This window comes from Danio rerio, chromosome 18 (assembly GCF_049306965.1).
Source record: "Danio rerio strain Tuebingen ecotype United States chromosome 18, GRCz12tu, whole genome shotgun sequence".
Lineage (NCBI taxonomy): Eukaryota > Metazoa > Chordata > Actinopteri > Cypriniformes > Danionidae > Danio > Danio rerio.
The window spans coordinates 53,658,830-53,674,821 of record NC_133193.1 but is presented as its reverse complement, the minus strand read 5'-3'; the positions used below and the strand labels follow the sequence as shown (position 1 = coordinate 53,674,821).

The 15,992-nt window shown below is 37.2% G+C and overlaps 1 protein-coding gene across 5 annotated transcripts in view; it reads left to right on the top strand.

Annotated features, from left to right (window-relative positions):
• Positions 1 to 13,600, top strand: part of zgc:158464 — a 111,620-nt gene extending 98,020 nt beyond the window's left edge. For all 5 annotated transcript variants that reach the window (XM_073929579.1, XM_073929577.1, XM_073929576.1 and 2 more), the window contains 3 exons: positions 1,976 to 2,111; positions 3,594 to 3,713; positions 10,243 to 13,600. In XM_073929579.1, coding sequence (XP_073785680.1) covers positions 1,976 to 2,111; positions 3,594 to 3,713; positions 10,243 to 10,429 — 443 coding nt within the window. In that variant the 3' untranslated portion in view covers positions 10,430 to 13,600. The remainder of the gene's footprint in view (positions 1 to 1,975; positions 2,112 to 3,593; positions 3,714 to 10,242) is intronic.
• The last annotated feature ends 2,392 nt before the right edge of the window (positions 13,601 to 15,992 follow it).

Genomic DNA, 15,992 nt, shown 5'->3' with positions numbered 1-15,992 from the left:
TCATTCTTTACATTGATTTACCTAGAAAACACTTCTCGATTTGAGGATTTGTATATATTTGAACTAGAAACAAGACTAAAACTGTTAAGTAGGAAAAGTATGTTTTGCAGTGTGTGTGTGTGCGTGTGTGTGTGTGTGTGTGTGTGTGTGTGTGTGTGTGTGTGTGTGTGTGTGTCGCTTGAGGCTACAGATGAATCCATCAGAAACATGAGCTCTTTCACTACGGCTACTTCCTGTGACCCCTGCGACCCCTGTGACCTCTGTGACCCCTGTGCTGAGTCTCCTGCTGAAACCGATGCTCTACAACGGGCTTTGACTTCTTCCTTTAGATTCCTCCAGCACAGAGGCTGATGTGTTTTATTCACAGCGAGTGTTTTTCAGCTGCTGCTACACCTCCGGTGAAAGAGTGTGTGGCTATTTTCGGTTTCCTTCAACTTAGTCCCTTATTTAACAGGGGCCGCTGCAGCGGAATGAACCAACAACTATTCCAGCATATGTTTTACACAGCGGATGCCTTTGCAGCTGCAACCGAGTGCTGGGAAACACCCATACACACTCATTCAAACACACACTCATACACTACGGCCAGTGTAGTTGATCAGTTCCCCTATAGCGCATGTGTTTGGACTGTGGGGGAAACCAGAGCACCCGGAGGAAACCCACACCAACACGGGGAGAACATGCAAACTCCACACAGAAACACCAACTGACCCAGCCGAGACTCAAACCAGCAACCTTTATATTGCATCTCAATCAGACATTGAAAATCAATTATTTTCAAAGAAATCAGATCTTAAACACACACACACACACACACACACCTTCTTTTTCAGTATTGGTCTTCATGTCGTGTCATCAGTGTATTTTTTTGCATAATAAATAAGGTGGTAATTTATTTAACAGCGTAACAGTTCACCGGAAGCTGTTGAGAGCACTTACCGAAAAGGTTTGTGTGCATATACAGCATTTGCGACTCCTCTACAGGTGTTTATTGTGTGCATAAATCAGTGTGCTTGATTCAGGACGTCCCGTGAGCCGCCGCCGCCGATACGCTTGAGTGCTTTTCAGTGTTTTTATGAAGTGGATCTGCTTTCATCACATGCAGGATGAGCTCCTATCCCTCCGGCTCTCGTCAGTTTCTGCTCAATAAAACACACACACACACACACACACACACACACACACACACACACACACACACACACTCACACAGCTCCATCTGCCAATCGCTGCTTCTACAAGCTCATGTTGGGGTTTTTTCCTCCTCGAAAGCTCTTTCCGGAGAGCAGTGCCATGCTGGAGTAATTACAGCTCGCTTGTGGGTTTTATTTCAACAGTTTTGATTTCGTTTTCGACTCTTGGACGTCGTCCAGTACATTTGTGATTACAATTAAAGAGTTGGAAATAGACATCCTTGCCAAATGAAGACAGTTTTTGGAGGAATAACATTGAGTCTGCTGTCTAATATCAGAATATTACAGCAATCTGGACCTCGACATGGCACAGATCATTTTCGTTTAATTACAGTTAATTGCTGTGCATTATTAATTAATGACATGTACTGTACACACTAAGAGTATGGTCTGTTTTAGGTGTAGTTATACAAGTATTTGGCTTTATATTAAATAATGACCCATGCATTATTGCAATTAATCTTGAGAAATGTTAGCAATACTATGTTTCATACATCATTAGAATAAATAAGAGCCATAATACTTTTTTATTTTAAATAACTAAACTTATTCGGGTTTATAAACCCCCCATCTTTTAAATATAAGATAGTAAATATGAATATAAAATAAATATAAGAGGTTCATTTTAATTTGTGAGGACAAATGACATGAGGATTTGCCAATTACAAACGTCATCTGTCGTTATATAAAAAAATGAATCTCAAAATTACATCCCTTAATGAGAAAAGATGCATGCGTGTGGTTGTAGGAATGATCTGTGTTGTGGTTTTCGTGTGTTATAGTTCAGTTTGATGGTGTGGAGAAGAATCGTCCTCTGCAGCGTCACTCCAGCGCCTGTCTGGTCAACATGAAGACGAGTTCAGTCGATCAGAGCGTTGGAGAGAGAATCGACCCCGCTCTGCCACTAGAGGGACAGTTGTGAGTCTTACACACACATGCACACACACACACACACACACACACACACACACACACACACACACACACACACACACACACACACTTGTGTTTGGATTCACTCGTTCTCTGATTCACTTGATTCTTTGATTAACAGATTGTCTGATTCCTTGACTTATTGATTCACTGATTCTCGAATTGTCTAATGTATAGTTTTTCTGATCCCCTGGTTCTCTGATTCACTGATTCTTTAAATCTATAAATCACTGATTATGTCGTGGTTTAATTTGCTGATGCACAGATTCAATAATTCTCTGATTTTCTGATTCTTAATTTTCCTATTCACATATTGACTGATTCACTGATTCTCTGAATCACTGTTTGTTCATTCATTTATTCTCAGACTTACTGGTTTATTGTTCTCTGATTCATCTCTGATTCACTGATTCTGTGATTCACTAATTATCCTATTCACTAATTCTCAGACTCTCTGATTCACGGATTCTGTGATTCACTAATTATTTGATTCAATGATTCTCAGACTCTGATTCACTGATTCTCTGATTCACTAAATATCTGATTCACTGATTCTCAGACTCTCTGATTTACTGATTCTGTGATTAACTAATTATCTAATTCACTGATTCATAAACTGCCTGATTCACTGATTCTCTGATTCACTAATTATCTTATTCACTAATTCTCAGACTCTCTGATTCGCTGATTCTGTGATTCACTAATTATCTGATTCACTGATTCTCAGACTTTCTGATTCATTGATTCTGTGATTCACTAATTATTTGATTCACTGATTCTCAGACTTTCTAATTCACAGATTCTCTGATTCACTAATTATCTGATTCTCACACTCTCTGATTATCTGATTCACTAATTATCTGATTCACTGATTCTCAGACTCTCTGATTCACAGATTGTCTGATTCACTAATTCTCTTGTTCACCAGTTATCCGATTCACTGATTCTCAAACTCTGATTTACTGATTGTCTGGTTCACAGGATTTCTGATTTCTGATGCTCTGATTCACAGATTTTCAGATACTTTGGTTCATTGATTCTCTCGTTTAGTGATTCTCTGAGGCTTTGATTCACTGATTCTCACATGCACGGATTTGTTGATTCTCTGAAGCAGTGATTCGCTGATTTTCTGAACCATTGAATCTCTGATGTTCTGATTATCTGATATTCTGATTCATTGATTCTCTGATGCTCTGTTACTAATTAATTGATTTGCGGATTCTTTAAAGCAGTATTTCACTGATTTGCTGATTCCCTGGGCAGTGGTTTATCAATTCTCTGATTCATTTAATCTCTAATTCTCTGATATTATGATTCACTAATTCTTTGATGCTCTGATACTATGATTCAATGATTTACTAATTCCCTGAAGAAGTCATTTAATGATTCTCTGTTTGATTGAATCTGATTCTCTGAAGCAGTGATTTACTGATTCACTGATTCTCTGATCTGTCTTCTTCTCCACAGCTGGTATCATGGTGCCATCAGCCGCACAGATGCAGAAGCTCTGCTCAGACTGTGTAAAGAGGCCAGTTACCTGGTCAGAAACAGCGAGACCAGCAAGAACGACTTCTCACTCTCGCTTAAGTAAGACACACACACACACACACACACACACACACACACACACACACACACACACACACACACACACTCCTTTTTAAAATGTGTGTATGCATACAGTCAAGTAATTGAGATGATAAATGAAATGAAGGAATAAACAAATTGAAGTTAAATGTAGGAAATCTGTCATGTCGATCTGTCCTGCAGGAGTGTGTTGTTTGTGCTGTAATGCTATCTATATGATAATTCCAGCCGTTGGATCTAAACAGAAGCACATAACCTCAGCTAAACCCCGAGTCCAACTCATTTCTGTGCTAATCAACAGCTGTCAATAGAGCACAACTGATATTGAACCTGAAAGCTCCATTTAAGAGGCAGTCAGTCAGATCTGGCCTGAATCAGTGCCTCAGCGGGAGCGAGCAGGTATAAACACACACACACATACCCACACACACACATCTGAGTTAAAGCAGACCTGACAGCTGTGCAGAAACTGAGACTTTACACACACACACACACACACACACACGCGCACACACACACACACACACACACACACACACACACACACACACACACACACACACACGGTGATCTGATCAAATATTCAGTCTGTGATGCGCATCAGTGATGAGCAACAGCACCAAACACACACCAATATCAGCTTCATATATTATGAAAGGGACTGTATTGACAATAATAATATGATGATGATAATGTGGAAACTGATGGGCTTTCATTATGTGATAACTCTCTGATAATGTATAACGCTCTGATTCAGTGATTCTCTGATACACTGATTCCCTTGAAGTTCTGATTCAGTGATTCTCTGATGCACTGATTCACTTGAGGCTCTGATTCAGTGATTCTCTGATACACTGATTCCCTTGAAGTTCTGATTCAGTGATTCTCTGATACACTGATTCACTTGAGGCTCTGATTCAGCGATTCTCTGATGCACTGATTCCCTTGAGGCTCTGATTCAGTGATTCTCTGATGCACTGATTCACTTGAGGCTCTGATTCAGTGATTCTCAGATGCACTGATTCCCTTGAGGTTCTGATTCAGTGATTCTCTGATGCACTGATTCACTTGATGCTCCGATTTAGTGATTCTCTGATGCACTGATTAACTTGATGCTCTGTTACATTGATACTCTGATACACTGATTCCCTTGAAGTTCTGATTCAGTGATTCTCTGATGCACGGATTCACTTGAGGCTCTGATTCAATGATTCTCTGATGCACAGATTCACTTGAGGCTCTGATTCAGTGATTCTCTGATGCACAGATTCACTTGAGGCTCTGATTCAGTGATTCTCTGATGCACTGATTCACTTGATGCTCCGATTTAGTGATTCTCTGATGTACTGATTCACTTGAGGCTCTGATTAAGTGATTCTCTGATGCACTGATTTCCTTGAGGCTCTGATTCAGTGATTCTCTAATGCACTGATTCACAAAGAGGTTTTTATCGCTGACCTGCTTTATGGATGGAGAAAGACACAGAACGGCTGAAGGGAGAGGAATAAATCTCCTGTGAATGGAGGGAGAGTAAAAGTTTATGAATTAGCGGTGCACTAATGCACATCGGCAGCAGGACCACGAGCGCTGTGAGGAACCGGAGAACGGGTCACTGCAGAAACACACTCTTTGGGCTTGTAATTTAAAGAGATAACGCCGGAGCTCATCTGCACTTTCCGCTCATCTGATGTACCATAAAAGCAGCAGCAGGTTTATCAGCTTCAGCAGAGTTTCCCTTCATCCGCATCAATCTCCACAGCTTTAATTACCATCAGCTCTGCGCATTAATGAAGGCTGTAAGTTAAAGAAGTCTACCGGGTGAAGCCAAGTGAAAATCCTGTCCATTACACATAGAATAAACCTACAGGAATGTGCAAATATGTAGAGCTATAGAAATGAAATAATATATGATATATAATTTAATATATAAAGTCATATTTTAATAATAATATTGCTAATTACATGCACACCGATGATATTACTTATCATGTAATATAAATATCGGACATTTACATAATTCTCATATGTTCAGGTCATATAACTGCATTCTTACAGACTAGAAAGTTTACATAGATCTGAAGTGGCTGCATTATTACAATGTTATTATATAAAAGTAATATTTTGATTATAATATTATAATATTCCTAATATTTTTAATGCAGCCACTTCTGAACTATATTAACTTTCTAGTCTGTAAGAATGCAGTTACATGACCTGAACATATTTATTTATTTTCAGCTTAGTCTCTTTATTCATCAGGGGTCGCAACTATTACAGTATATGCTTTACACAGCGGATGCCCTTCCAGCTGCAACCCATCACTGGGAAACACCCATACACACTCATTCACCAACCACAGCCAATTTAGTTGATCAGTTCCCCTATAGCGCATGTGTTTGGACTGTGGGGGAAATCGGAACACGCGGAGGAAACCCACGCCAACACGGGGAGAACATGCAAACTCCACACAGAAACACTTCTTGCTGTGAGGTGACAGCCCCACCCACCGCGCCGCCGACCTAAACATATGTAATATGTGAATGATAAATGTTGATGGGATTTATATTATATATTTATATATATAAACCTAATTACAGCTCATTTAACACATATTTTTATCAGAATCAGATAAAGAGAATATTTCACCTACAATTTGTTTTAATTTTTTAATTTTTAACCATTTTTTTTACTGATTTTTGGGAAGAAAAAGACTGCTGGTAGTCACACTTTAATTTGATGGTCCAGTTGTTAAATTAAGTTACAGCATCTACATGTCAACTAATTCTCATTAGATTATAAGCAGGTTTGGGTTAGAGTTAGAGTTAGTCTGTTGACGTACTTGCACAGTTACTTATAGTCAGTTAAATGTATTTTTATTGTCAGTATCAACAGATTATAAGCAGACAGTCTACTAAAACTCAAATGGAGCATCAATATCAAGTGTTACCCTACTGGTTCATCCATTCATTTTATTTTCGGCTTAGTCCTTTTATTATTCTGGGGTTACCACAGCGGAATGAACTGCCAACTATTCCAGCATACGTTTTACATTTTTACGTTGCAACCCATCTCTGGGAAACACCCATACACAATTGTTCACAGACACACACACACACACACACACACACACACACACACACACACACACACACACACACACATACACTACATCAATTCCCCTATAGCGCATGTGTTTGGACTGTGGGGGAAACCGGAGCACCCGGAGAGAACATGCAAACTCCACACAGAAACACCAACTAACCCAGCCGAGGCTCAAACTAGCAACCTTCTTACTGTTTGAAGTCTTCTTCTGACAGCACTACCTACTGCACCACTGCGTCGCCCCTGTGGTTTATATATTTTGTATTAAACAGAAATAAAAGATATTTATAGATGTTTGTAAGAAGTAGAGGGAGATTAAATGATGACAGAATCTTCATTTTTGGTTGAAATATTGCGTTAATATTAAAACTCAAGTTGCATATTTGTGCATGTAAACCCTCAGGAGCTGAAGTGCATGCTTTGTTTGTTTCCACAAGCCGGCAGCTCAGTCCAGATGATGTTGTGTGCTTATCGACAGCACGTCAGAGCTGCCGTCAATACTTCTTAACTCCTATTGAACCCGTTTAAAGATGACAGCAGCTGAACACTTGCAGTGACTCTTCATGCAGTTAATGAGTCAAACACTTGACACATATTCAGATCTGCAGATCCTCCACAGTATCAGTGAACAGACCGACATCATAGTGGAGCACATGAACCTCTCAGATCTATGAGGTGAAGTGAGTCCTCGTGTTGAAGAGAATCATGGAGTATCAGTGATGACGGCACTGAGAGATGAGGGTGTCCTCTGTGGTCATTGCTATGAGCTCTATTATCATTGTTTACAAGTGCGCTATTGTCATTGTTTATTCATTGTTTATAAGTGCTGAGCTGAAATTCAGGTATGCTAATGAGTGTTAGGGTTTATGACCAATTACAACAGATTGGGTAATCTGACCAATCAGAGCATACTAAGAGATCTAACCAATCAGAGAGGAGTAGAACCAACTGACCAATTGGAGCAGAGTACGTCTTCCTGACCAATCACAACACACTTAGTCATCAGACCAATCAGAGCACAACTGTTTGACCAATCCGAGCAGAGTAAGGCCACCTGACCAATCACAACTCACTTAGAGATCTGACCTATCGGAGCAACTGACCAAACAGATGAAAAGGCTACAAGACCAATCAGAGCAAAGCTATATGACCAATCAGAGCAAAGTAGAAGCATTCGACCAATTAGAGCACAGTAGGGCCATTTGACCAATAACAACACACTGAAATCTGGCCAATCAGAGCAGAGTATAACCATTTGACCAATCAGAGCAGAGTATTTTTTATACTATTTTTTTTTTATATTTTCTGATGTTGTATAATATATTTTGTGGCTGTTTTAGCTGGTTCACATCAAAATATCTTCAAGTCTCTGCACTATTTTAGAGTAATATCCAGCATTCTCAAGACAAGCACACGCTCTTTTCCACCACAGCAGTATAATGTTGCACAGCAGTATAGTCAGACATGCGATCCTGCAGGTTTTGTCAGGTGTGCAGCTTCTCTCTGTCCTTGGCTTTTAATTTGCTTTGCATTCAGTGTCCCGTTGAGAGAACATTTTAAAGGCTGTACAGCGGCGCTTATTAAAGCTGTGCATCTCCTGCTCTACATTACACACACACACACACACAAACACACACGTGATGCGCTTGCCAATGAGAGCCGCTGTCTGACAAACTAATCAAACATTGTTTTCTTTATTAACCTCTTTAAGGTCAAGTTCTAGTTGCTTTATTGCAGTGATGCCAGAGTAATAGCAATAAGCATATAGCACGCATAATATCCAGATAAATAAATGAATAAATAAATAATTAAATTTACAGAAATATAAGAAATAAAAGATGATTTTGCTTAAGTTTCTGTTTCAAGTAGCAAAACAAAATTTAATGTTTTTAAATAAACAAATAAATAAGCATGATGATAAATAGTAATAAATAATTAATATTAATAATAAATAATTTAAATAATTTAAAAAGCATAAATTATTATTAATATTATTATTATTGTTATAATTATAATTATTATTATTATTATTATTATTATTATTATCATTATTAATCATCATCATCATAACAATAATAATCATAACAATAATAATAATATCCAAATGAGTAAATCATTTGTTAATTCATTTATTCATTAATAACATCACAGCATATAAGAAATAAGAAATGATTTTGCTTCAGTTTCTCTTTCAAGTAACAAGAAAATATTAAGTATTTTTATTAAATAAATATATATGGTGATGGTATAAATAAATAAATAAATAAATAAATAAATAAAAAACATGATAAAAGAATTCAAAATAAATAAAAAAATCAATTATTGATATTATCATCATCATAATGAGGATCATAACATCCTAATAAATAAATAAATAACTTAAAATAAACAAAAAACATAATAATTATAATGATCATAATTCACTCATTCATTTTCTTGTCGGCTTAGTCCCTTTATTAATCCGGGGTCGCCACAGTGGAATGAACCGCCAACTTATCCAGCACATTTTTACGCAGTGGATGCCCTTCCAGCCGCAAACCATCTCTGGGGAATGATTGTAATATCCAAATAAATAAATAAATAATATTAATAATAAAATAATTTAAAATTAATAAAAACAGCAATTATTATTTATTTTTATAATAATCATTATCATAATAATCATTAATATGATTCTAATATCCAAATACATAAGCAAAACAACAAATAAAAAAACAAACAAACAAATAAACAAATGAATAAATAAATACAAAACATCAATTATTATTATTATTATTATTAATAATCATCATAATAATCATTATAATAATAATCATTTAAATGATTCTAATATCCAAATAAATAAGCAAAACAACAAAAAAAACAACCAAACAAACAACCAAACAAATGAATAAATAAATACAAAACATCAATTATTATTAATTAAAATAAGTATAATCATCATCATTATCATCATCAAAACCATAATAATATAAAAATGACCATAATACCCCAAAAATCTATATTTAAATAAATAAACATGATGATGTTAATAAATAAATAAAACATAAATTAATTAATTAAAAAAATCTAATAAATAAAAACATCTATTGTTATTATTATTATTATTATCATCATCATTATTATTATTATTATTATTATTAATAATAATAGTAGTAGTAATCATAATCATAATTGTTATAATCATTATAATGATCCTACTTTCCAAACAAACATACAAAATAAATAAATAAATAAATAAATAAATAAATAAATAAATAAATAAATAAATAAATAAATAAATAAATAAATAAATAAATAAATAATCAAGTAAGTAAACTTGTACACCAAAAAAAAGGGTTACTGCTTTAGGTTACTCTCTTTCTGTTTCTGTCTCTCTCTCCCTCCCTCCTTCAATAACCCTAAATCTCTCTCTCTCTCTCTCCAGGAGCAGTCAGGGCTTCATGCATATGAAGCTCTCGCGGACCAAAGACAGTAAATATGTGCTGGGTCAAAACAGCTGCCTGTTCGACAGCGTTCCCGAGATCATCCACTATTACTCCAGCCGCAAACTACCCATTAAAGGAGCCGAGCACATGTCTCTGCTGTACCCCGTGGCCATACGGACACTATAGCCCATGCTGAGAAACCATTATTCAGCAAAACTAAAGTGCTACTGAGATCCTGCAAGAAGACTCATTTTCATCTCAAGCAGAGCTACTGACTCCAGATCAGCGTTTTTGGACCCACATTTTGTCAGTGGTTTGTTTCTGCGCTCCTACAAACTAACTGTACAGAAACTGTCATGTGTGGCGTTTATACTGATTTATCACTCATTTGTTGACTTCTGGAACACTGTTCATATGAAACAAAGACACTGAACCGTGCGTTTAATTAGCAGAACGTGACTGTCTGTGATGATAGTGTTGTCTAAACATACAGAGTCTGAGATATTAACCATTAATCACATGAACATTTGCAGATGATACAGAGAAAAACACATGCAGAGATTGAATAAGACTGACCCACATGAAAAAAAATACTGTGGTCATTTATAGTGAATACTGTAGTGTTTTTAACTATACTATAGTACCCTGGGTTGTTGTGACCCAATGCTGGGTCAAATATTGACAAACACGACTGTTGGGTTAAAAAAAATTATAATTTAAAAACAAAAATCAACCCAGCATTTTTTAGTGTAAAGCATTTGAATTAATTAGTTGTGGTCATTCTGTGGTTGCTATGGCAATACATAAGCTATAGTAATTGATCGTGTTATGGTGATTCTACAGTTGCTGTGGTAACGCAACAATAGTAACTGATATGTTGGTGTGATTTGTATGGTGATTCTATAGTTTCTATGGTAACAAAACAGTAATTGATCTGTTGGGGTGATTCTATAGTTACTATGGTAACACAACAACAGCAAGTGATCTGTTGCGGTTATTCTACAGTTGCTATGGTAACACAACAATAGTAACTGATATGTTGTGGGGATTCAATAGTTGCTATGGTAACACAACAACTACAGTCATTATTTTGCTGTGGTGATTCCACAGTTGCTATGGTAACACGACAACTATAGTGATTAATCTGTTGTGGTTATTCTACAGTTGCTATAGTAACACGACAGTAATTGATCTGTTGCTGGGATTCTATAGTTGCTATGGTAACGCAACAACAGTAATTGATCTGTTGTGGTGATTCCACAGTTGCTATGGTAACACTACAACTACAGTAATTGATCTGCTGTGGTTATTCTGTAGTCGCTATGGTAACACAACAGCTGCAGTAATATAAAGAAATGAGGCAATCCTGTAGTTTTCTCCTAGTATAGGGTTTATTATACTACACTACACCACAGTTTACTGCAGTAAAAACTAAAGTACACTACAGTACAGTTTGTCAGTTCACTATTGCATGCTGGCACATACTGTAATGTATACAGTATAACACAACTGACTATAGCGTGGTTCAGAAATACTACTGTATTCACTATAAACTGCAGTATTCCTAATGTTCAGAGGCAGAATCAAGACTGAAGTATCACCGGGATGTTTTCCAGAGCCACAGATTTCCTATAGTCCCCTAAAATCAGTAGTGAAAAGAGGAGAGCCGGATGCTGCCTTTTAAGTGTACTTGGACTGGGCCGCTGTGCAGATCATGTGTCTGAAGCGCGAAGCGAGGACCTTTAGATTGAGACTAAAATAAAAGAGTCACTTTATAGTGGAGGAGAGCTGAGGGCGATCTGGAGAATGAAACGCGCCTGTATTGTCTACCTCAGAAAATCAGTTTCATTGCTCCATCACCCGCCGCTGCGTACGGTACAGTGACCTGCAGAGTTATGCGTGCGCGTGTGTGTGTGTGTGTGTGTGTGTGTGTGTGTGATTGTCCCGTTCTGCAGACTCACGTTTCCTCCAGACTTTGCCTTTTGCTTTAGGAGATGCTTGTTGTTTAGCTGGATGTGATCAGACGCTTCTGTGAGTGTGCTGTCCTGTGGTTTCTGCCTTATACTGTACATGCATGGACTAAAGAGAAGCAGAGCGCCGAGGAGGAGTCCAGCACTGCGCTCTCACACTCGCTCTGCTCTGCTCTAACTTATTATGGAGAAAATAATATCAATCACAATAATAATGATGATGATGTCTGACTGAGACCATGTTTCCGGCCAGTGTGTGTGTGTGTGTGTGTGTGTGTGTGTGTGTGTGTGTGAGAGAGAGAGAGTGTGTGATGCTGATATAGGTGACCTTTGTTTAGTTTGTATAGTTGACATTGCTTTGCATGTGTGTGTCTGATTTTGTGTGTGTGTGTGTGTGTGTGTGTGTGTGTGTGTGTGTGTGTCTGATTGTGGGTGTGTGTGTGTGTGTGTGTGTGTGTGTGTGTGTGTGTGTGTGTGTGTCTGATTGTGGGTGTGTGTGTGTGTGTGTGTGTGTGTGTAGTGCACACTTATGCATGTGTGTGCGCGTGCTTATGTGTGTGAGTGTGTGATGCTGATACAGTTGACCTTACATTGCTTTGCAAGTGTGTGAGTTTGTCTGAGTGTGTGTTTGTGTGTTTATGTGCACACTTATGCGTGTGTGTGTGTGTGTGTGTGTGTGTTTGTATATGTGTGCACATGCTTGTGTGCATGTGTGTGTGTGCATACGTGTGTATGTCTGTATGCGCGTGTGTGTGTGTGTGTGTGTGTGTGTGCACATGCTTGTGTGCATGTATGTGTGTGTGTACATACGTGTGTGTGTCTGTGTGCGTGTGTGTGTGTGTGTGAGATTCTCATATATCTGACCTTACATTGCTTTGCTAGTGTGTGGGTTTGTGTGTGCGTGCGTATGTTTTGTTGTATAGAGTGTGTGTTGGTGTGTGCACATGTATATGTGTTAAGTGTGTATAAGTGTGTCTCTGAGTGTATGTCTGACTGTGTGTGTGTGTGTGTGTCTGTGTGTGTGTGTGTGTGCATGTGTGTGTTGTTTATACATCTGACCTTATGTTGCTTTGTGATTGTAAACTGATACTCTGATTGGAGGCTGTTTGCCATGGAAACCATTTAGAGCAGTTCAGCCAATCAGATGACAGATGCTCCTTGACCTCTGCTGTGACCTGTGCTAGTCCTCTTTCTTCTGTCATCCAGACACTCTTTATCTTCATGTTGTTCTTGTGGTGTGTGTGTGTGTGTGTGTGTGTGTGTGTGTGTGTGTGTGTGTGTATCAGCATCTGTACAGTAGCTCTCGCCAGATGTAAATACTGAATGTATTGTTGGGGATGTGGAGGATTTGAGATTATGACTAATAAAGTTTATGGGTCTAACTTAACCAGGTCTGCTGTTTATTAACAGTTTTACTTATTTCATTCATCTTCTTCCTCTTCTCCTTTTTAGTTTTGTATGCATTTTATTTTATATCATTTTCTTTAAGACAGCACTTGTTCTCCTGATGTTCTACAGGATTAAATGGTTTGTACGGCATCTGAATTGGTCATTTTCCTAGCTTGTATGTTTCTAACCATCAACATTCAGTTACAGATGTTCTTGAAATTAGTATTTTATTTATTTGTTTATTTATTTATTTGTTTATTGTATTTTATCGTGTTTTTGTTTTTATTTTATTATTTTATTTTTATTAAATTTATTAAAACATTTGATTTAATTTTATTATTTAATTTAATTTTTTATTTTATATAATTTTCTTTTATTTAAATTTTTTTAATTGTAATTTTTAAATGTAATTTTTATTTATTTATATTTTTATTTTATTATTTATTTATTTTAATTCATTTTATTGAATTTATTCATTGAATTTTTATTTTATTTATTTCGTTTTCTTTATATAATTTTATTCCTTCCTGTCAGGTTTGTTTGGTGCTTTATTATGTTTTCTCTGTGTTGTTTATGTCTTGTCTTCAGGATTAATGCTAGTACACACACATTCACCGAGTGTGTTTTATGTGGACCGCTGGTCTTTTACTGAAGGTGTTTTTGTCACTGTCTCTGAATGTAAATAGAGACGCTTCTTCTTCTTTGAGCTGGACATTATCACAGTAACTCAAGTGTGAAAATGACAATAGAGTTTGTGCGAGACCTGAATGACATGAGCTGAGGAAACGTTCATCACCAAACATTGCGAAATATCAAAACACAGAGCAGTATTGTGAAAGCCAATTCATCCATTAACGGATTATTAAAAACAATCCGCTGCACAGGAAGTTCTGCTCACCTTTCTAGTTGAGCCTGTCTGGGTGGAAAACAGTCACTATGAGGAAAAAAAGAGATACTTATTACCAGTGTGATAAAGAATACAGCAATATACAGTAAACACTGTAGAGCTTTATAACCATAGTCTAGTTCAGTTCTCCAATTAATCTGTTGTGGTGATTCTACAGTTGCTTTGGTAACCAGACTACAGTAATTGATTTGTTGTGGTGATTCTACAGTTGCTATGGTAACCAGTCTACAGTAATTGATTTGTTGTGGTGATTCTACAGTTGCTATGGTAACACAACAGTTATAGTAATTGATCTGTTGTGAGGATTCTACAGTTGCTATGGTAACATGACAACTACAGTAATTGATCTGTTGTGGTGATTCTGCAGTTGCTATGGTAACATGACAACTACAGTAATTTATCAGTTGTGGTGATTCTACAGTTGCTATGGGAACAACTACAGTAATTGATCTGTTGTGGTGATTCTGCAGTTGCTATGGTAACATGACAACTACAGTAATTTATCAGTTGTGGTGATTCTACAGTTGCTATGGTAACAACTACAGTAATTGATCTGTTGTGGTGATTGTGCAGTTGCTATGTTTAAAAAACACAAACAGAACATTTCGCCTGATTTATGATTATAGATTCTGCGTATGCCGTGTTTGATTCAACTGTTCAGTGTTAGTTAATTATCCAGCCTATCAAATCATCGTCAGACGGAGGAAAGGAGCGCTGTGATGACCAACACAAACTGATCTCCCAGAGTGCTTTGCTCTTTAATAGTGTGAAGTGTTTATTTCAGCATATGCTCACGTCATGGTGAAGACTCTTGTGTCAGGTGTGATGCTGTGAGAAACGGTCTCCATAGCAACTCTCCCGAGGATACAATGTATGTGTGTTATGTAATGTTTCTTTTGATCTCCTTTGGTATTTGTATTCATCAACTGAAACGCATTCAGATGCAATGAACGAGAGATGTGTGTGTGTGTGTGTGTTAGAGACAGTTTGTGTGTGTCTTCAGAATGGGTTCCTCTGTGTGTGTGTGACAGAGAGAGAGAAAGTGTGTTAGAGAGACAGTTTGTGTGTGTTTCCAGAATGGGTTGCTCTGTGTGCGTGTGTGAATCTGCAGACTGTTATTCAGTTCATCCTGTTTATTGATCTGAGGTCTGTCTGTCTGTCTTGACAGCATCAGTGGAGCAGATGTAAACACACACAGCTCCAGAAAACTGCACACAGGTTGGTATGTGTGGATGACTATAAGAGTTTGCGTGTGTGTGTGCGCGTTTCCGGAATAGGTTGCTCAGTGTGTGACTGTATGCGTCTCCAGATTATGTGTGTGTGAGAGTGTCTCCAGATTACTAAGAAGTATTATTGTTAATCTAGAAGTTATAATAAAACTGCCATGAATATCAGTAATTATATTAATGATAACAATAGTAGCAGTAATAATAACACTATTAATAATAAAAAAACTGAAATGTTTAACAATAACTGGAAGTTA